Genomic DNA, 24096 nt, shown 5'->3' with positions numbered 1-24096 from the left:
GTGCTGAATCATTGCCGCGTTGCTCCCGCCATGTCGCGTTTGCATGTTTTGTAGTAAACACAGTTTTTCTGTTTATTTAGTGTGAAATGCTCCCGCACCTATGATGACTTGGGTCGCGCTGATTTCTCTGCCTCCGTCATGTATCTTTCCTCCGCTCGTTTTTTTATTTTTGCTCCGCCCTGTATATGAGGCGCCGAACTCTGCTAGCATCAGTGCGCGAGAGAGACCGAGTGTGTTTACTTCGCTCCGCGCTCAAATAAAGTTTTTTTTTTAATAACCAAACGTCTCCGCGTCGCGCGACACAACGAATCGATAATGAAATTCGTTGACAACTTTTTTACTAATCGATTTTTATCGATTTTATCGATTCGTTGTTGCAGCCCTACATATCTCACATATTTGTGTTTTGTAGATTTTCTTTATTGTGAAATACAAAAACTATAATAAGTAAGATTTAAGATCAGCTGACTAGAAGTGTATTTGTATTAGTGGTAACGCCGTTAACGCAGTGAGACTCTTATCGCGCGATAAAAAAAATGTCGCCGTTAATCTATTCTCAAAGTTGGGTTGGGAGCTGGGTCTATACTACGCAAGCTATGATGACTTTCACCTTGATATTTTAGCGCGGATGTATACCAGCTTAACTGCACTGTACGGGGCGAGAACGAGATTTTTCAACTCGCGTGATTCGCGTCATTCGCGGAAGCCGCCTCATCATCTCATAACCAGGGCTTCATTCGCGCGATTCGCGCAGCAAGTCGGTCTATTGGCTCTTTGCATTAACACATAAATCACTCGCGCTTGACACGCCATTCGCGTTTGGTCTGAACACAACATAACGTTACTGTGAAATTACCGCATCAAACGTGACGTGCTAACATGAATGCAGCTATGAAGACGCCGGGTTTGCTTCAGGGAATATTAATTTTTAAGAAGCTTCCCAATAGAAACATCGACAAGACTAAGGTTGTTTGCACCTTGCGCAATGCGGAATTGGTTTAAAAAAACACTTTCTCTCAACAGGTAGTGGTCTAGCTTTAGTTGAAACCAGTAAATTTGTATTGAGATCTAATGTATTATGGCTCCTGTATGACATAACGCTTGTTGCTCCCTAACTCTTTGTAAATCGCTTTGGATAAAAGCGTCTGCTAAATGACTAAATGTAAATGTCCTGTAGGAGCTCTTCCAGTCTCAAGTACCACCTAAACGCAAATCATCCCTTAGCTAATGCGAAGGTAAACACAAGTACATCTTATTGAACATAATTTAATTTTCATCATCAATTATCATAGTAGAACAGCTTTCTCAAGCAGTTTGTGATGCATTTTGGAAACAGGAGATGAGCTCCTGGTCTAATGCGCCCAGGGGCGTCGCAACCGTGGGGGATACTTTTCCCAGTGAGAGGGTTAAACACCCGCACTTTTTTGCAGTTTTTCCGCAGTTTTGTACACACGCCTTACAGCAGTCGCTCCACCGTGTCTCTTGCCGCTCTGTATCAGCGCTCGATGAGGCTGCTTCCTCTCCTCTCCCCTCCCACTCAAACAGAACACCGGCTTTGAGTGTGACCGGATGGTCATTGGCTGTTCTGCCTTAAGTCCTGCCTCTCTTGGTGTGTTAGATATATCTGTTAGCTCATGTTGAGGAGGCTGGAATTTATGGTTATTTACGTCTTCCTTTTCCAGTGACTTTGAATGAGTGTTTATGCTTTCGAGGTTTTTAAATAACCTTGATAGGTGTTTGGGGAGATGTTCTGTTTATGTTTTGTTGATATGTCGAGTATTTTCTGAATTATATTTTGTTTTTAGACTAATGCTAATTGCAAATTGGGATATTGTTCAGAAATAGCTAAATTTGGTTATTTATGTGGAATGCAATGTATAAGGTAACTGTGATGAAGAAGGCAGGGAATTGACGAGGAGGCGGGACAAATTGTCCTTGTTAAGCAGTGTATTTATGGGTTTATTGATTTTGATATTTTGAACATTGCTTTTTTTGTTTAGCTGAATACTTTTGTGGATATTTACCTATTATGTTTGATTATACCTGTTGAAGAACTATGAACGAAAAGTGTATATTATTTTAATGTTTAAAAACAGAAAATTGTTACATTATTTATACCACCAGAGAAAAAGCTTTGTGTCGGTGTTTTTTTATATCTCCCTTTTTCAAGGTGCAAGTAAGCAAACTTTAGCGGCCACAGTCACATGTCACTATCAAGCTTTCCACTGTCTTTCTCCCCTGGGATTATTAAAGTATTTCTGATTCATTATCAAGTCTACTGTTGTGTATTTTCACAACAGAGTTTTGACTTATTTTCTGTCTGTTTCGAATGTGTTTTTATGTTAAAAGGTATGTTATACCTTTTGTACCGTTCTGTCATTACATTCAACATTTCATTGTTAACAAACAAAACACATCCATCCCCCGCAATTTTGAAAAGCTTTCTACGCCCCTGAATGCGCCACCTGGCTTGAGAATCCCGTTCTCAAAGACTTACTTTTAGTCATTATTTGGGTAGCACACATATTCTGAATGCCTTCGGCAGAATTCAAATGAGCCATTTTAATCTAGATTAATCTAGATTAATTCCAAGATTAATCTAGATTAATTCCAAGATTAATCTAGATTAATCTAGATTAAAAAAAAATCTATACCCACCACTAATTTGTATTATTCTTCCAAAAAAAAAACTTTATTCAGGTTGCACCCAAAATATTTAAGGAAACTAAAGGGATCAAGATATTTTTTTATTTCTTAGCATGTTTATGAAATTAAAGGCATTTTGGGGATTATGTCTGAATCTCAATTCAATGAAGCCTGGGCCACCATGTCATTTTCATGTCGTCGAAGATAACACAACATTTACATTTAGTTTTAAGTTATACAATTTTGTGATTTTGTGAAAAATTAATTCAATTCAATTCAAGTTTATTTATATAGCGCTTTTCACAATGTGTATTGTTTCAAAGCAGCTTTACAGGGGCAAACAGGAAAAACAGAAAAGTTAAAACACAGCACAGTGCATGGTATTTATACAACGAGTAAGTTCATTCTAATAAATAACATCTAATTTCTAAATAAATAAATGAATGAATGCAGTCTCCCGGTGAGCAGGCCAACACTGCCCTGCTGTGGCGAGGAACCCAAACTCCAATGATTGATTAATGGAGAAAAACCTCGGGAGAAACCAGGCTCAACCGGGAGGGCCAGATCCCCTCTGAAGTGTCATAGCTGCACTCATACTGGTGACATGTGATTTTAGTTTAGCATTTAATACCAAATATTGTAACTACAGCATTAATAAGACAAATAGTCCGTCTTTGCTCTTGGTTGGGGATGTAGTGGTCTGAGCTGGGATGGTCCGATGGTCATATTTCTCTTGGCAGCTGGTGGAATTGCCTTAGATGGAGCTGGGATGGTCAGTCAGTCTGCAGCTGTATCTGGTGTAATCTCAAATTGGGGATGGGCATCTGTCGGTCGTCTGGACATGGTGGAACTTCTTCCTACCTCGGGATGGGCATCCCGAGGCAGAGGCGGAAAGAGAATAAAGAGAATAATTAGCGTAGCTGCTGTTCATTAACTATGCATTAAGTGAAAGCTTGGCTGAAAAGATGTGTCTTTAATCTAGATTTAAATTGGGAGAGTGTGTCTGACCCTCGAATAGTATCAGCAAGGCTATTCCAGAGTTTAGGTGCTACGTATGAGAAAGCTCGTCCACCTTTGGTGGATTTTGTTATTCTAGGTATTGTCAAAAGTCCTAAGTTTTGAGATCTCAGCGAGCGTGATGGGTTGTAACGTGATAAAAGCTCGGTTAAGTAAGTAGGTGCTAAACCGTTCAGGGCTTTGTAAGTAATTAAAATAATTTTAAAATCAATGCGATACTTAATGGGTAGCCAGTGAAGCGATGATAAAACTGGGGTTATGTGATCATATTTTCTTGACCTAGTAAGAACTCTGGCAGCTGCATTCTGAACTAACTGTAGTTTGTTTATCGATGATACAGGACAACCACTAAGTAGAGCATTACAATAGTCAAGCCGTGAGGTCACAAATGCATGAATAAGCTTTTCTGCGTCTGCAACACATAAACTATTTCGTAATTTGGCAACATTTCTAAGGTGGAAGAAGGCTGTTTTTTTTTATATTTGAAATGTGATTTTTAAATGACAGGTTGCCGTCTAATATAACGCCTAGGTCTTTAACTGTATTTGTTGGAGTAACAGTGCAGCTTTCAATTTGCAGGCTGTAATCGGAGATATTCGGTTTACTTAATTTTGGTGCTATAAGTAATATTTCTGTTTTGCTAGAGTTTAAAAGGAGGAAATTACTAGTCATCCAATGTTTTATGTCCTCGATGCACTCTGCCAGTTTGGATAGCTTAAAGGAATCATCTGGTCTTGATGAGATATATAGCTGAGTATCATCTGCATAACAGTGGAAGCTAATTCCATGTTTTCTAATAATGTTGCCGAGGGGCAGCATGTATATGGAGAAAAGCAAGGGTCCTAAAACCGATCCCTGAGGTAATCCATAATTTACTTGCGTAAGATTTGACGATTTCCCATTTAAATGGACGTATTGATATCGGTCTGTTAAGTAAGATCTGAACCATTGCAGTGCCTGTCCCTGAATACCGATATAATTGTGTAAACGATCTAGTAGTATTTTATGGTCTACAGTATCGAAAGCAGCACTAAGGTCAAGCAGGACTAAGAGTGAGATGTTTCCTTTATCTGAAGCAATAAGAAGGTCATTTGTAATTCTAACGAGCGCAGTTTCAGTGCTGTGATGCGGTCTAAAGCCAGACTGAAACTTTTCGTGCATGTCATTATTTTGTAGGAAGGTACACAGTTGAGTTGACACTACTTTTCTAGTATTTTAGACAAGTACGGGAGATTTGAAATCGGTCTATAGCTTCCAAGTTCATTTGGGTCTAAATTTGGTTTTTTGATAAGAGGCTTAATTACAGCCAGTTTAAAGGGTCCTGGGACATGTCCTAGATTAATAGATGAGTTGATTATGTTACAAATGGGCTCAATTACAGCAGGTAGTAACTCTTTTAATAAAGTAGTCGGAATGGGGTCTAATAAGCATGTCGTCGGTTTGGATGTTGCAATAATTTTAATTAAATCTTCCTGATTTATAGGAGAAAAACACTCTAGCTTTTCTTTTTGGGTGACGGTTGAAACTAATTCTTCCGACAAACATGGAGGTTTGGTTTTAGCTATGTTGTCTCGTATTATTTCGATTTTCTCGGTAAAAAATTTCATGAATTCATTGCTACCAAGGTGCGGTGGAATACCCAGGTCAGGTGGAGTCTGTTTGTTTGTTAATTTAGCAATTGTACTAAATAAAAACCTTGGATTGTTTTTGTTATTTTCTATGAGGTTACGGAAGTGCTCGGCTTTTGCTGCTTTTAGTGCCTTTTTGTAACAGCTTGCACTCTCTTTCCATGCAATTTTAAAGACCTCTAATTGGGTTTGTTTCCATTTTCGCTCCAGTTTACGCGTTTCTCTTTTTAGGGCGCGAGTGGTGTTATCATACCATGGTGCTATGTTCTTTTCATTTATCCTTTTTGACTTCATAGGTGCGACCGCTTCTAATGTATTAGAGAAAATAGTGCCCATGTTGCTGGTCATGTCATCGAGCAATTTTATATTCGTTGGAAAGGTTATTAGAGAAGTCAGATCTGGCAAGTTCTTTACGAAACTATCTTTAGTAGTTGAGGTGATTGTTCTACCTTGTCGATAACGAGATATACAACTGATTTCTGCAGTGCGCAGTGTACATATTATAAGATGGTGATCGGAAACATCGTCGCTTTGAGGTATAATATCGATATTGGTTAGATCGGCTCCGTGAGATATAATCAAGTCTAGGGTATGATTAAGGCGATGAGTAGGTCTATTGATGTATTGTGTTACACCACAAGAGTCTAGTAGTTCTTTAAACGCCACAGCTAATGGATCGTTAGCAATATCTACGTGGATATTAAAATCTCCAACAATCAGTACTTTATCGACGTTAACCAATAGATCCGTACTATTGGTACGGATCTATTAACGCTTAATCTCTGACGAAAACATGGCAACCAATTTAACACCTGATTTTAACTTATTCTTTTGTAGAATAGAATAAAAAGATTCCCAAAAAAAAGACTTTACCTTGGCCAAACTTAACTTCCGGTAGACCTCTGTTAAGAATCAATTACTATCGAGTAGTTTAATTGTAATTTAATACAATGAATATACAATCAAATATTCATATAAATTTATATGAATGTTAATTAAATATAAAATAAATTGTTATATTAAAACCAAACACTGACCAGAAGTTTACTTTGGGCCAGGCACGTGCTTCCCATGAAACCTTCTATAACACTTTATTTTAAAGGGGTCATATGACACGACTAAAACAATTATTATAGTCTGTTTTAGATATGATGCAATGTTTGTACACGATTTAAGGTTAAAAACGTGGTGTTTTCCACATACCCTGGATGTTTGTATCTCCTCTTTGCCACGCCTCTCTGTTACGTACAGATTTTTTACAAAGCTCATCGCTCTGAAAAGTGATGTGTGCTATGATTGGCCAGTTAAGCAGTGCGTAGTGATAGGTCGAATACTGCAAGAGTGTGACGGAAATGTCAGAGCCATTGAGAGAGAGAGTTCTGCCAACGGAAGTCCAAAACGCTTGAGCGTCATTAGTTCTTTCATTTTTTTATTCATTAAATGGCTTTCGTCTTGAAATGGGTTAAACGTTTACCTCAGTTGGTCTGTTTAGTCGCAGCTCCATGCAGCCTAGTATCTTCTGTGAACTATTGAGAGCCTCCATGAAGCATTCCATTGAGCCAACAAAGTTGACGCAACTCTCTCTTTCAATGGCTCTGGGAAATGTAACGCCTTTCACCATATTTGGAACATCAGGTTCCAAAGCAATTGTGCTGACAGGTACGCCCACCTTACTTGCGTATACATTTGGGCAGTCTTAGTCAAATCATACCACAAACTGACTTGGAATTTGAAGGGGTGTGGTTACACAAGGCATGTCAGGCAGGTCTGGGTGAGCATTCGCTTTTAGATAGAATGCATCTTTTGTTCAGACACATAAATTTGAGCAATTTTACGTTTCTAATACAACCAAGGGCCACTTATAACACACCAAAGACACAGAAAAACATGTGTTCGCGCCATATGACCCCTTTAAACATCTGCAGTGTATTTTTCTGCCGCCTACAGACAGACCATTGGTATACGCCGCACAGTACTGATGCAACTGTGATGAATATCTGGAGTTGTTTCTTGTTACTCAAGGGACCACGGCTCAGTTTAGCACAGTGACTCATGGTGATGTAACGCCTTAATGTGAAATGAACTATGTCATTTTTCCTCCTCAAACTATTTCCTTAATTAGACATTTCTGTAAGGCTTGAAATGTTTTTTTTTTCAAGTCTTGTGTTGCAAGCAGTAGTTGACTTCTTCGAGCTAAAGATTCGAGATTTTGCCAGTACCGCTCTGATGACATGGCAGGATATTTAATCTGTTCATCAAAGATGAATGATCATTTGAGACAGAAATCCTTTGGTTTTGAACACATCCTATATTGTGACTTGATCAGTCACGCCTGGACACACCTGTAATGCATCAATTATTTGAGGCGTGACAGACGAAATGAAAAAGTGACCCGGCAGGTTTACATCAGCACGTTTCCACCCTGTGTTTGGGCAGACATCTGCGTGCCCACATAACATGATTTTGTTGTGACTGTTATGTGAATCTGATTTTGTATTCATTCCATATGGCCATGAGTTGATTAACTCTTCGCTGGAACATTAAGTTACAATTTAACGGCATTTTAAGGGAAATTAAACTTCAAACTTTGTTGTCAAACATTAGAGATTGCGTACTGCTTTCCTTTTTAAAAGGAATTTTTGAACTGAATCTTTGTTTAAGATAACTTGCCCAACTTGAACTATATTGTTTTAGATCCAAGTCTACGATTTGAATGCTTATTAGCCGTAAGCAAAATTTTGATGATATAAAGCCTAGGGACAAAGTGAAGAGATCACGCCAGATCAGCATTTCTGGATGTATTGTGTCAATTTCGGTCCAGTGTGTGTTGAATCTCAACAGAAACAAATCTCAGGAATGACATGAAATCACCCAACAACAATGTTAAAGACTAAATATGCAAAAAGATTGAAAATAATCAGGCTTATTCCATCATAAATTCATTTTTGAAATGATCCTAAAATACATGTGAAAACATTAGTATTGTGTCGTTAAAACATGAGCATAAACTTTTTTTACTGTATTCTAGATCGGCGAACATTGCATCTTCCTTGTAACCTGCTCCAGTACCTGCTTTATCTGTTTCAGTTAACTGCAAATAAATGCAATAAAAACAAAACAATATTTTTATTCTGAATTTGGGATTTTCACTAGTTCACAGAAACGCATATCATAAGAGTTATTTATTTTATTTAATTTTATTTTAAAATAGTAGTGTTGAAGTAGCTGTTAAAAGGATATAGTTCAGCCAAAAACTCAAATTTGCCGTTTATTTACCATCCGAGATATAGGTGACATTTTATCTTGAGTAGAACCATAAAGAAGATTGTTTGGTAAATGCGCAGCCCTCTCTGCTTCATATAATGGGAGTATAAGAGTTCCTAAAGCACATAATTCCAAAAGGCGGCTCCTGGCTACATGTTGACGTTTCGTGAAGTGACTCGTTGATATTTTCATAAAACTGAACGTCATTTTTAATAATATTAGCCATTATGTGCAGCCTCAAACGCAATCTTCTTCTTGTAGTATTTGGTGGCGGATGCCATACCAGCGTCTGGTACGTTTAGCAACACCTGCAGAAAGGGAGTGTTGAGTCTGTACAGTATGGAGCTGCTTTTTGGAATTATGTGCTTTCAGAACTCTTAGACAGGTGGACCCCATAGACTACCATTATATGAAGCAGAGAGGGCTGCGGATTTACCAAACAAGGTCACCTACATCTCGGATAGCCCGAGGGTGAGTAAATAAACGGCAAATTGGAGTTTTTGGCTGAACTATCCCTTTAAGGAATCAGGGTGCATTGCAGGGTACAGTGTCTCTGTGGGTGAGTGTGAGCACTGATGCAGAGAGAGAGAGAGAGAAATAGAGACTGACATTGTTTTAACCGCAGGGGTTGATGACTCTGCATGAAAAATGATTTACAAAACGGAGTTAACAATTACAAGTAAAATGTTTTTGTTTTGATTTAGTAATTTATGATGAGGCTAAATTAAAGTACTTGTCTGCATGCTTTAGTGTGTGTGTGTGTGTGTGTGCATGTGTGATATATAAAGTGATTTCTTCGAGAAGCAGAATTAGATGTGTATGAATTGTTTCTCTTATTCTCACTGTGATTTTGGCTCATTTCATCCTCCTGCAGCATAACGCCGGCCCGCTGGGACATCTGCTGTCTCTTCTGTGTTTTAGAGACATGCACAGTCTTACTCTGATTATGCTTTAGGGGAAGATTTTTCTTTGCTTGTATATAAAAATAAGCTATAAGAAAAATATTTTTTTGATTTTGGGCATGTAAACACACTCTCTTATTTACATGTCTCTCAGCCAAAGACACTCTGGGAGATTCTGGAATGTTCTGCTTTGCTAAGTACAGTCTTTATTAGCTACATCCTGTCACGGGCAAATTTCTTTCACATTACAAACAGTGAGATGGCAGATAACCAGAGAAGTTTAACTCTTCACTTCCTGTCCATTAACAAAACTATCATAATACATTATTTGGTGTATTACCAAAGTAGATATAATACCAAAGTAGATATAAAGTACCATGGTGTTACCTTGTTTTGGACATCATGGTACAATAATAAGAAAGTTTCTTGTACATGCAGCACCATCCTAATTCTGTGCTATTTGTAAATGCATCTTTTGTATACATTATGGTACATGCAAATACCGCAGAATGTGAATGACAGGTTCTGGTATCATCACTGTACCATTTTTTCTTACGGTGCTTTTCTCTTCAAAATATCTTCTTATGTAGAACAAAGAAATTTATAAAGCTATTTTTATTTCATAATAAATATTAGGTTTGGACAATACAATCATGTTGAAATTTTGCATAGCAGACTTTGATTTGCCCTTCACGACTTTGGCTTCTTATCAATATTTATTATGTCATGTCTACGCTTCACTTCTGGATTGAATGGGTTTTATATTTTAAAGCTTGAATTATTGTATGATTTTTTTTTTTTTATTTCTATATGTAAACGGTGTTAACCTCAAGGCTATAGCGGGCAGCCGGGCACCTCAGTCCTTTTTTGGGGGGATATGGTGTTTTAGTATTACTATTTTTATGTGGATATGATACGATGGTATTATTCATTGTCTCCTTTTTCAGGTAAATCACACTTGGCAATCGTTCAGAAAGTGAATAATGAAGGAGAGGGAGATCCGTTCTATGAGGTGGTCGGATTGGTCACCCTGGAAGATGTCATTGAAGAAATCATAAAATCCGAAATCTTGGATGAGTCTGACCTTTATAGTAAGTGGACAGTGTTTAGAAAACAGTTTTTTTAGTGTTGTACTTGTGCATATGTGTGCTGCTATAGAGAACACATCACAACTGTTGAAACTTCAATGAAAACTTCAATGAGATGCTTTTTACTGACACGCTTCCTCTTGCTGTGCCTCGTCTGAAACCATTTTTACGTGCATTATGGTTTCACTCTTCTTACGAAATTAAAAAGACATCCTCTCAGCATTTAAAATGCTACCAGTGCAGTTCTTGGTGGGGGCAGATTTTGTTGACCTTTTAATTACATGTTTTGACTACTAGTTTATGCAGTATTCAATATGTGTCAGAGAAAATATAGTAAATACAGCAGTAAAAGCATAATATTTTTATTTTACATGAATGTTTTGTTTCTTTGCAGCTGATAACCGCCACAAAAAGAAAGTGGCGCACAATAAGAACAAACGTGATTTTTCTGCTTTCAAACAAGAGAGCGAATCTAAAGTCAAGATCTCCCCTCAGCTGCTATTGGCTGCTCATCGTTTCCTCGCAACAGGTAAATAACTCGCTGTCGGTACACCTTAATTTGGTTTATATCAATTGTTTATATCAATTTTTTATATTCAATGCATCATTAATTAGTAAAAAAATAAACAATTTGTTTTATTTGTTACAGAGACACACTTAAATATTTTGACACTTTTATTCTGTGAATAAATATTTTTATAAAAAAATAAAATATTTTTTTGGCATAGAGTGCGTGTTATTCCCAAATACTGCACCTATAAGTTAAAAAAACAAACCAAAGACCAAAATCTCATGTGACATAACTGACTGAAATTTGTGCATTAAATTCTGAGACAAGCATATCAATTATTCACTTTTGAAACGTAATGTGTTTGAGGTGGAGTTGTTTTTGGTTACAAAGCTATTATATTTTTATAAGTCTCACTGTGTTTGCAAAATTGCCACCTCACAAAAAACACAGGTACAGGCTTCGGTATTGATGATAACCAGAAAATAATATTGATACTCGTACTCTGTCTTTTAAAATGGTATCGGTGCATCCCTAATAAAATTTCATCATGTCTTTTTTGCCTTTCTGTGTCTCTTCAGAGGTAAATTTGTTCAGTCCGTCTCAGATCTCCGAAAAAGTTCTTTTGCGAATTCTTAAGCACCCCGATGTGATCCAGGATATCAAATTCAACGAGAACGATAAGAGATCGGCACACCACTACCTTTACCAGCGAGGCAAACCAATAGACTACTTCATTCTCATACTGCAGGTAACACCATCATCTGATGCTCTTCAAACCCTCCTGTTTTCTCTCGGGTCAGGAACTGAAAGGCTCCAAAAAGCCAATTTGACAAACAAGCTGATTAAAGACTACCACAGGCTTTGCCTTACAGCATTACTTTATTGTTGTTTCTGCAAAAGAGATTTTTTTTTTAGTATCATCTTGATTTATTCAAAGCAATGTTTTATAAACAAATTAGACAAAAATGAAACTTTTGGATAAATGAACCAATGAGGAACCAGTTAAGGTTGCACGTTCGACAGGAAGTTGCACAGTTTGAAGCTAAACAAACTGAATCATGCAACAGGACAAAAGTCTCAAGAATGGGACTTTTTCCTGACGTCATTTCAGCTGACATGTTGTGACTTGCATGTTTAGCGAGAAAGGGATTCAAAAGAGAACAGCAGATCAACTGTAGAAAAGATTGCAGTTTGTTGTATATACCGTTTATATTGTCGGACAAGCCGGTTATGTGACATACCCGGGTGAGTTTAAGGGTAGGTTAGCTGATAACCTCAACTTTCAGTTCCAAAAACAGAGGTAACTTTCTGGTTAAGTAACCATAGGAACTCACTCTCTGAAGATAACCTGCTCCGGAAGATTGTAAACATTTTAAACATCTATATCTGTAACAGCAGACGTTCATCTTCTACTGCAAATTGAACTGAAAAGCGTTACACAAGTTTTTCCAAAATAATGACAACTGTTGCAGTTTCTAAAATTAAAAGAGCCTCCAATAATATGACTACATCAGCAACTGTTGAAAATAAAGCTGATATAATACAAAGTCAGTTTTCAGAAAACCAAATAAAGGTAGATTTTCTAAGGAACATACAGAGACGGAACAAAAAAGAGGTTTAATACTGCCTACAAAATTAGCAATGTGATCAAATTACACAACACACTTTTGATAAAATGCCATGGTAGACACGTTAAGATAACAGTTACAAACCTATCAACAAATCTACACCATATGTAACTAAGATAGCCATGATGAGTATATATTTTAAATATTTCGGTATAAAATTGGTACATATCTTTACACTGTTTTATAGCTTTTATAGTTTTATACACATAAACATTTAATTATATAAGTTTGTGTTTTTTAATCCCGCACTTTATAAACTGATGCAGATTTAAAAAGAAAAAACTCTCTGATTTATAATGTTGTTCTACAGTCAAAAACTTTATGCTTCCGTGTCATTTCCATGGTTACTCGTAAAATCGGTGATTGTTTTGGCAATGTCTTTGTTGTTTTTTTTGAGCGCACGTAAACTCTGCATATCTTTTGTGAGGTTGATTAAATTTACTCTTAAAATGTGTTCTGGAATCGACATATAAGCAAGGTTTGGGTTAATTTAACCCACAGTTCAGGGTTTAGCTGACAGTAAGTTAACCCTGCTATCTGGAATACCCCCCTGAACTGGAGTTAACTTCCGGTCTGTGTTTGTTTATGGGTCATGCTAGTGTCTAATGAAACAACTGTTTATATTTTACTTAATTTATGTTAATATTAATTTATATTACTGTCGTATTTTAGAATAATTGTATTTAATAAACTATTTGTTGAATGGCTCCTGTAGTTAGGTCGCATTTAAAGAAACCGTATGGGACATTGACATCTAGCGGTTGAGCTTGGTATCCACACTCTAAATATTGGAGAGGCAAGTTTAGCCAAGTAACGGTTCTTCTTGGTTTCTTACCGGAAGTTTAAGGCAGTCCACGAACGCATGCATGCGCAGTAACCTCTGTTTATCTTGTTGCCTTAAAAGTGTCTATATTTTAAGAAATAGACCATCAAGACACTCATAACTCTGGCACAACCGGAATAAAGTTAAAGAGTACGTAGCATGAGATCATGAAAATGACATTTCATGCTGTCCGTTATGTTGCTGTGTTAGAAAGTAAGCAGGCTGCCAAGTTGTAAGTCCGATGGTGAATAAATAACAAAGTTATTTGCTTGTAAAAATGGGAGTCGACTCTGAATCACACAAACGAGACGTGGAATAGTTCACCTGCGTATCCACGTCACTACACATAGTCCCCGCCTACGTTTTGCTGAGGCTGCTGCGAAAACGTATCTCTTCTCCCCCAAACACTGTCGCTCGTTCATGATGCGTGTTTATCATGTATAGAGTCTGTGTTCTACGGTGTGAAACTAATTCGTTCATATTTCAACTACCAAAGGAAGAACGTCTGAGGGAAAAATGGTTACAATTCATTTTTCCAACGATACCAAAGGAGAATACCCCATGGTTGTACTGTGCGCGCGTCATTTCACCGAACATTGGTTGAATAATCTTGGCGCGTTCACTGCAGGGTATGTGAAATGACGATCCTTGAAAGAGGGGGAATACAAACTCTATTTGGACCTGTTAGCTCCACCGAATCCCAACCTGTAACTGTGACTTTTGAGTTTTGTCTTAACTTCAGAAATTTTTTTCGTACCTTATGTCTGTGTTTAGCTAATGCATATAATGCTAACATTAGCATGTACCGTTATTTCTGGGGTGTTACAGTTTGTTTATCTTGCTATTAACTTTGCAGTTTCACACATTTGCCGCACATGCACCTATATAGATATATTTGGGTTTCATATATATCATTTTTCATAACGTCGACTTTCTGAAATGCTCCATGTACCATGACAACGCACAGTTAAGACGAAATAATAGTATTTCTAACGTATTAACAGTATTTTAAGAAAAAAATATGTTATATTTCATTGATGAGCAAAAGCACAACATGCATGTTGTCAAACTGGGAGTTTTTATGACAAGAGTTGTCACTTGCCACTGACAAACATCCTGCTCAGGTCGTGGTGGAGTTTGTTGTGGATTAGCGTCTTCTTCCTCGTCAGACTCTGCTCAAATTGGTACAGTAAAATCGCCGCCATCTCTAGCTACACATATAATATACATGACATCCAACCACATTTAAACCGTAATGATGGTGGGGGGGTTCCATTTGCGACAAATGATGAACGCGCTTGACCAATCACATGACACAAGGTTAGCGGGTAGGCGGAGCCTAGACGGATGAATCGCGGAACGAATCATTTGAGAGTCAGTCAAGAAGTAAGGTACAAATAACTGCATATAATTACGACATTATAGTGTTTTTACACATTGTATGTACATAAACTTGTTGTCGGACACTCCATGAACCAAAGTAGGACCTAAAAATAACCATATGCTAGGTACTCTTTAAAATATTTGGAAGAGATTCAAATTATTGCAAATAGAAGTGCATGTACTTTTCACATCAGTGAGCTTTTTATTTGAACAATTACATGGAGAAACGTTACTGTATTGTACGGTTTGTTAAATAATAATATAAACGATGCTCATGTTGTATTTTAGGAGTGATTCATGCAAACCCTTATGAAAATGAACTATGGTTTTATTTAAAGGTTTCCTCAGATGAGCATTTTCAACAAGTTGGTATGATTTCTTATATTTTGCTTAAAAACACTCAATGGCTGTGTAAACAAAACCCAACTTGCCTCGTCAAAAACAGCTCTACTCACAGCAAGAGTTACAGCGAACCCCACCCCCATTCCATCCGGCTTGTGAACACACACGTAGTACTGCCGTGGCAATGGTTTAGCTAAATTATATTTCCTGAATTCCTCTGCGGTAAGTTTTGTCTTAAACGTCGCTTAACACTAAAAGTTCCGTCCCAGCAAACAGTGCTCGCGTTGTGCGTGAATGTTTGCCTAAAATCCACGGATTGCGCACCTGCAGATCTTGGCGGAATAACGTGGATTTATGCGCTTGTGGTTGACAAGTTATAACGTTACACACACAACGTGAAAGCATAACAAGTACGCACATAATGTATTAACATTCATACAGCTAAACTCCAAGTGTCCATCTGCACTTATATACAGCAAGTTTAACACTGGCTTTGGATGTTCTACTTGTACCTGTGACTGACTCTCTATCATATGCTAACGTTATCCTCCTATATATACGGTACATTTACGTCAATTTAGACTGTTTATAAATATTACTTACATCGGCAGTTTTGTCTCGTTCAGTCGGTCTCGATCACTTTTAAGGAACAACTTTGAAGCCAATCCTGCTTGTTCTGTCCAAGGTTGAAAAAGCAGTCCTGCTTGAAGTGATTTGTGCAAACAAACAAGTTTTTACTTATGGTTTCTGATGGATTACCACTTAAATAAAAAAAATACACCCCTGTCTCTTACTATGTTAGGACTTACTATGCAGCGACTACATTGCATGTTGTCCACGAACTTTAGCAATGGCGTAATATACACCGCTGTCGCTTGTGAAAACAACAATGGCCGAACGTTGTGGGTGGAACTGTGTTAAGCGGCGGTAACATTATAAGGAAATCCACTTTGAACATCACAACTGGAGCTACATCTGAACGGCTTGATTTCTCACATGCTTATAGGGAAAGGCAGACCAAAAAAAACTTACTGGGTTCTTATTTTTCTCGTTTTCTGGGTTGCTAGATGCACCGGGGACTCAATTATAGCACTTAAACACAGAAAAAGTGGGGTTTTCATATGATGTCACCATTGAGTAAATGAGTGTTTTGGGCAACCATGGTTTTACAACAAATATCATACGGTGAAACAGTTACTGTAGTAATTTCTTGGTTAATTTGTGGTTACCATTGTTTAACTATAGTGATGTTATTTTTTTATTTTTTTTTGTAAAGCCATGCTTTTTTATAGGGTAAAAGCCTGATAAGTAGTTTTAGTTCGTAATTTCCACACAGTGTGTGGCAAATCGCAAGCATCCTCGATCACATAGTCCCTTATTCATTGTCTCATTCTTTATTTTGTATAATGTTGTTAATGTTATTATTCAATTCAGCTCATACTGGTTAAACATCACATGGCCGTTCAAGTGAATCGTCACACACGACACCAGTAATCCTCATAAAGACATTAACATTTATACATTTGGGAGATGCTTTTATCCAAAGCAAATAATCAGTAAATTAAAAATTCATTCTTATTTTTTCTGGGAATCAAATTCCTAACCTTTGCACTGCTAACACAATGCTCACCTTCTATTTCTCTTACTGAAAATGTAATGATTCTCTGAACTGTTATGGATTGTCAAAAGAGATTCAACAACTGCTGCTGTTCAACTCAAATCTAGATAGGTAGATTATTCACTGTTGGAAGGAAATTCATAAATAGCTTATAAGGTGCAGCCGTTTGATGCTATTAAATATGTTTGGCATCTGTTTATCGTTATTTATTATTTAAAGCAGCTTTGTTGATATGTGTGAAAGCGGGTTCTCTTTATTATTATAATTATTATTTAATACATTTAGTGTGGCTGCCAGTAGACTTCCCGGCGTGGAGACCTTTCCTTACCGGCATCAGCTGAAGACGACCTTCAGCCGGGCGTCAAGCTGTGCGCAGGCCGAGTGACCTTCTTTAAAGATTAATGCTGTTTCTAAGAGGTGTCAGGCTCTCTGTTAAAGATCCACAACACTACTACTGTACTCCATGTGACTACAGATATAATTTTAACGAGTTCTGCACTGATTTATCAGCCTATAGGGATGTAACAATATCAAAATCTCACTGTTCAATAATACCTCTGTGTAATGCATGGAGTACAATATTTATTGCGCTATTTAAAAAGACAAATTAATACTTAAAGTGCCATAAGTGTTTAATAAACAACTATTGATCATTGCAATGATGTAGAAATTAACTATGTCATATCCTGTTCTCTTTTCTTTATCCTCTAATCATAACTGTTCCTTTGAGGTATGAGGTATAGTATGAGATAGGTCAAAAGACTTAAAACTGTTAAAGGCCCAGAAGACCTATCATTTCATACAGTTATGTTACCACGATGATATTGAGACAAGTTTGCTATTGCAGACAATGAAATTGATAATTTTGTTACATTCCTATCAGCCAATAATCCATATTGGACGATAGTTTAAAAACAGCTGATGATCACAGCTGATATATTCTGTCAATCACCAGTTTGATGTTAAATATTAAGTCATTAAATTAATTATTAATATTCTTAAAGTTCAGAAATATCAATTTAATCTTCAGAACCGGAGCTATCGATATTGAAATCGGACATTATCAGAATTATCGGTATTGGTAGTGAAAATGTATAGATCCATCTCTATTTTGAAATCATGTTATGATTCATTTTACATTAGAGATAGTTTACTCCAAAAGTACAATTCTGTAATGAGTAACTCAACCCCAAGTTGTTCAATACCTTCTTTGTTCTATTGAACACAAAGAAAGATATTTAGAAAAATGTTAGGAATTGAGATTTCTGGGACATCATTTACTTCCATTGTAGAAATTAATTGAAATGGTTGTCAAGGTTTAAGGTTTGTTTTCTTCCAAATATCCAAATATTTATGTTCGACCAAACAAAATTGATTCAGGTTTGGAACAACAAGTGAGTAATTCATGACATAATTTCATTTTTGGGTGAAATATCCCATTGATGCTGCGATTCGTAACTTGTGCATCTCAGCCACAATCTGTTTGAAACAAAATATTGCTTGAAAGTGTCGTTATTCTCTTCACGTGGTTTGAAGTCAAAAGACACCTAACTGACATTACTCATGAAATAATTCCTGACAGCTATACATATAAATCATTATAGTAAGGAGAACACAGATTTGTTATGTTATTGCACAATAATTGATTTGTGTTTATTTTTAACAAAGAAAAGTTACAGATTGCAGCTTTTAAGTGAAATTCAGGACCAGAAATAACCTAGGACAAACACAATTTAGTAACGCAAAAATGTTAATGTACGACAGACTGAAATGAAAAGACAGTGGGGTTATCTTATCTTATATTTTTAAGATTAGTAAGAAAAAGTTGAATCAGAAAAAGAAAACACCATTTATGATGCGACAAACCTCAAGACACAAATTGAGGCATTTATGTTTTTCTTTAGAAGATACAATAGAAATTATAGGCGCTCATCCTTACATTCAACTCAACTGTATGTGGGATAAAATTGGAGCGATTCAGAAAGAGGGAGGCTGCAGTCGCATTATCTGCACACAAACGCTTAAAAGATGATTATTTGTCCTTATTGCAGTATAAGTACTGTTGTTAGTTACTCAAACAAAGACTTTTAATCACACACGTAGTCATTTTAAAGTGCGCGTTCGGCCTCCCACGTAACTCTAGCGAATGATTGACAGTACTGATGCTAAGAAAGGGGTTATTAAGTGATGTAACCTAACCAGAGATGTGTAGGCACACACACACAAATAAACATTATCTTATTTGAACACCTCCATTATTTACATAGCGGGTAAGTTTGCCATTGCAGGTGAGAGGGAGACGCTTTAAACTTGTAAATTGAAAAATAATTGTTGAATAGTCGGTGACATTTTACGTTTCTAGTATTGAATGTACTGGAGGACTCCTGGAGGTCTGTTTGTATATGTGCGAAAAGTAATCGATCTTCTCTTTCAAGAAAAACAAGAATCGCAACGGCCGCTTCAATATCCTCGTTGCAAACAGTCAGACGAGAAGAACCGTGTGTGCGTGTGTAGAAACACTGAGATTACCATGTTTTGTGTCCTTCATTATGTTACCTCAGTCACATTGTGGTGTTAGACCCCGTGTGTGGGAGCGTTATTGTTGTCCAAGAGAGGATTTACTGTTCTCTGTTTCTCACATTCCTCTCGGCCGGCCCTCACACAGTCTTATCGCTTTAATTCACCCGTGGCCTTCTCAGTCTATTTAACATGTAGTTGTTTTGCCGACTGTGGTCAAATTTCCGTCTGGCCACCTTTTGTGTTTCGGAACTGGCTTAGAGGTGGGGACGCTTTCAGGCGATGTTATTCTTTCCAAAACATTTTTATCGAAGACTTGTTTGGTGTCTGTTTTTTACATTTTCTGTGTAAAGGAGGACGAAAACTATACTATAGACTGGTTTATCAGACGCACGCGACTGGTCTGAAGTAACTTCTGGTGTGTGTTTGGTTATAACAACAATTTATTGTATATTTGATTAATGTTTTATATGAATTAATATTATTTTATTGTATATTAATTGTAATAAATTAAATTAATACTACTGAACACTTATTGATTCCTTGTAGAGGTCTACCAGAAGTTAAAGGGGAACTCCGGCCCAAAATGAACATTCTGCCATTATATACTCACTCTATTTTCCCTAAAAACACAAATAAAGGTAGTTTTGGAAGCTTTCTGACAAACAAACAAAACCAACGTTTCCAGCGCGCGTTCCCTTGAGCCAAACGACAGTGCATCCACTGTCAGCATCGCCCAATGCATGCGTGTCTGACATAAAGCCTGTGTGGTCAGAACGGGCGTGAGTGGAGTGATGCTGACACCAGATGCAATGTCATATGGCTCATTTGTGTAGAGGAGTAAGAAAGCTTCCAAAACCTTCCAAATCTACCTTAATTTGCTTTCTGGGGAAAAACAGATGTCCTAAAGATGTTAAACTTCTTGACGGTGAGTAATTAATGATAGAATTTCCATTTTTGGGCGGAGTTTACCTTTATGTTTGGGCCGCATAACTTGTTGTTTCCGGTGAAACAGTCTAAATGTTTTTGAGTATGTCTTTGCTTTATAGCTTAAATAGATGGGTGAAATGACATTTTTGTAAGTTTCTTTTTTCCTGAGGAACACAGAATGAGGTCTTTTTCCGCAAACAATAAAAGGACAGTATATATATATATATATATATATATATATATATATGTATGTATATTGTCTATAGACATAAAAATATATATTTTGTGTTTGTCTTTGATCTCGATGATGCCAAAGCGGCACCTTGTGTGTTTTATTGTTGATCACAACATGTTTAAAAGTAAAAAGCTTTTAGATAAAATAGATAAAATTGAAATGAAATGAAAATACATAGTTAATTGCATAACACCTTAATCAACATAGTATTGATGGTAATTCGGTCACACTTTATTTTAAGGTCCAATTCTCGCTATTAACAAACCATTAACTACGACTTTTGCCTCAATATACTCCTAATTTGGTGCTTATTAATAGTTTGTAAGATATTAGTCGGGTTTAGGTATTGGGTAGGATTAGGGAAGTAGAATATGGTCATGCAGAATATGTGCTTTATAAGTACTAATAATCAGCCAACATGCTAATAATATGTTAATAGTGCAAACTGCTTCCTATAATAATGTGTTACCGGTAATTCTTTGTTTAACCTTAAAAAAATATTTGCTGTACCACAGAAGAAAAGTCAAAGTATAATTTTGGAAGAACATGAAGGTGTGTGATAACATGGTTATCATTTTTGCTGTTTGACCCCTTTAAAACTAATTCAGTGTATGCTTACAGTTCAGTTCCATATCTGATCAACATGCTAGCTAGGGCAACCAGTTGAACTGGTTTGTTCACCCAATTATCATTGTTTTTGTCGTCCATAGGGCCGTGTGGAAGTGGAGGCCGGAAATGAAAATATGAAGTTTGAAACTGGACCGTTCTCTAACTATGGTGTCATGGCTCTGATCGCTCCAACTCTAGGTGAGGCAAGCGAAAAACTTCAACATATAGCACACGCAAAGACAGGTTTCAGCACTAAACTCCCGACTGCTTCTAAGAGTTGCTTTAAAATGGGAATTTATAGACAAGTGCATACTCAATATATTTCACTACCAGCATGCGTAAAAGGAAGCCGAGATACATACATTTCAATTCTGCTTAAAAATGCTGGCCACTTTGATATCTATTTAAACATAATCTCCTACATTTAGGATTTGTGTGTGGGAAAGCAGTAGGTGGTCCTGTTTGTAACTCTTTTAATTATTGTATACACAACTTTATGAAGAGGATTAAGAAAAAGATGGGAATGTGTGACAATAAAGCAATTGTCGGCTTTGCCACTAATCACTTATAATTATAAATGATCTCATGTGGGATCCTGGGACTTTCAAAGGCCACCCATCTTTTCTTGATGAGCTGTGTAATAAATTATAAAGCTGTGAATTATCGCCATCTAGTGGCTGTGTTTTAGAGGCTAATTCTTCCTTTCAGTATTTAAAGGGATAGTTCACCCAAAAATAAGACTTCTCATGTCATTTAAACCTGCATATGACTCTTTCTTCTATGGAATAAAAATTCATATATTTTGAGAAATGTTTTGAATACATTGGAAGGCAGTTGGGCCAATAGTGTCTGGTTTCCAGTGTTCTTAAAAATATAATGTCCTGCAGAAGAAAGTCAATCAGGCTTGCATTGACATGAGGCTATTTAACATGAGCTATTTAATGACAGAAGTTAATTTTTTGCATTAAGCAGCTTCATGTTGGCATTGTGTTTGTCTTTCTGTGAATCTCATAAATGCCCAACGTGTGTCTTTGACCTCTGTGTCCCCCCTCCAATCTCATCCAAACCTCAATCCTCACACTTTCCATCTCTCCATGCTTCTCTCTCTCTCACTCTCAGTCAGTGTGTCTCATCCTCATCATCGTCTCGTAAGAGATGTTCTTTCTTCTCCCGTTTCCCAGGTAACCACCGGCATGTCGGGGGTCTTTAACCACTGACCCGGGGGTTGGTCTGATTAACAGAAGTAGTCTTTAAAGACATAACCCTGAAGTGATATTTAAAGGGAATCTTCACCTTATTAAAGAGATAGTTCACCCAAAAATTATTATATTTTTTCTCCGCCTCAGGTTGTTCCAAACCTGTAGAAATCGCTCTGCTCTACTAAACACATAGAAGATATGTAGAAGAATGTCAGTAACAGATCTCCTCCCCAATTTACCGCCATAGTAGGGAAAACAAATGCTATGGGAGTTAATGGGAGATTAGATCTGTTTGGTTACTACTTACTCTTCCAAATATCTTCCTTTTTGTTTAGCCAAACAAATAAATTAAACAGGTTTGAACAACCTGAGATTGAGTATATTATGACTTATTGAGTTTTGTGGTGAAGCAACCCTTTTCTAACATGATATCAAACTCAGAGGTTGGGCATTTCTAACAAATGGGATATTTCTCTAAACACTTCATACCTGTGCATTTTGAAGGAACTGGTAACGCAGAAGATTTTTTCTAATTATGTTGGCCAAACTTTTGGGTCAGTTCCAAAAAGAAAAAGTTGAGAACTTGCCTCAAAACTATTCCTGGTAAACATAGCTTTGTGTAGTTTAGATATTCCTTTGTAAGCCATTTTAGGTCGCTGTACAGAGATTGTACAAGTACATTTACGCATTTGACAGACGCTTTTATCCTCAGCGACTTACATTGCATTAACCTATACATTTATACTAAGTTATGTGCAATCCCCTGGGATCGAACCCATAACCTTGCATTGTTAACGAAATGCTCTTACCACTGAGCTACAGGATAGGCGGTTGTACCAGTAGGGGGCGATATAAGTGTTTACATGAGTGTTCTGCCTACATCTTATTTTTACTATCACCATTTTAGAAATAAACCTTCTGAAATGTACCATGCTTACTGGTATATACACCCCTTACCAGTAAGACATTGCAATACACCTTCACTACTAACTTCCACGTAGTTCTTAAATGTTAAATCAACTTTATCGTCCTTCCACAAGATACACAAGTGCAACAGGGAGAGAAAGTCTCTGGAAAGTTTTAAGTGCTGTTGCAGACAACATTATAGTCATGACAGTGATCTGATGGGAACCAAATTGCTTTCGGTCCCTGTGTTGTTGACATAGCAAATATAAAAAAACAAATCACATAATTTATTATATGTCAAGATTGCTTTTTGAATAACTTTAAAGGGATAGTTCACCACAAAATGATAATTCTGTCAACATTTACTCACCCTCATGTCATCAAACATGTATGGGTTTCTTTCTTCTGAAGGTACACAAAAGAAGGTATTATGAACGATGTTTGAAAACCATTGGTCCCCATCGACTTGCATTGGTTTTGTGTCTATACAATAGAAGTCAATGGGGACCAACAGTTTTTGGGTAACCACATTCATCAAAACATCTTCTTTTGTGTTTTGCAGAAAAAACTCATACATATAAATGATAAGAGTAAATTATTACAGAATTTTTATTTTGGGTGAACTATACCTTCAATATTTCTCTTTGAATTGTTGAACTCGCATATGAATTTAGCGACGTGTGATGATGTGTGTATGTGCATAAGATTCAATGACAGATGATATCAGCTTGTTTAGGTTTGTTAAAGAACACAATGGTGTATGTAGACAGAAAATAAGTTTGGAATGTGAATAATTAATAAAGGAAGCACTTTCACATCTGTGTCGTGTGAATAGGCATAACTTTTAACG

General features: G+C 36.9%; 1 protein-coding gene across 1 annotated transcript in view; it reads left to right on the top strand.

Annotated features, from left to right (window-relative positions):
• The window catches only part of LOC130419092 (metal transporter CNNM4), a 33036-nt gene that overhangs the window by 5292 nt on the left and 3648 nt on the right, over positions 1–24096 (top strand). The window contains exons 2-5 of the mRNA XM_056745522.1: positions 10405–10548; positions 10940–11074; positions 11635–11804; positions 21243–21339. Of these exons, the coding sequence (XP_056601500.1) occupies positions 10405–10548; positions 10940–11074; positions 11635–11804; positions 21243–21339 (546 nt within the window). The remainder of the gene's footprint in view (positions 1–10404; positions 10549–10939; positions 11075–11634; positions 11805–21242; positions 21340–24096) is intronic.

This window comes from Triplophysa dalaica, chromosome 4, assembly GCF_015846415.1.
Source record: "Triplophysa dalaica isolate WHDGS20190420 chromosome 4, ASM1584641v1, whole genome shotgun sequence".
In the NCBI taxonomy this organism is placed as follows: Eukaryota; Metazoa; Chordata; class Actinopteri; order Cypriniformes; family Nemacheilidae; genus Triplophysa; species Triplophysa dalaica.
Note: the sequence above shows the minus strand (reverse complement) of the source record. Positions and strands in the feature narration are given on the sequence as shown.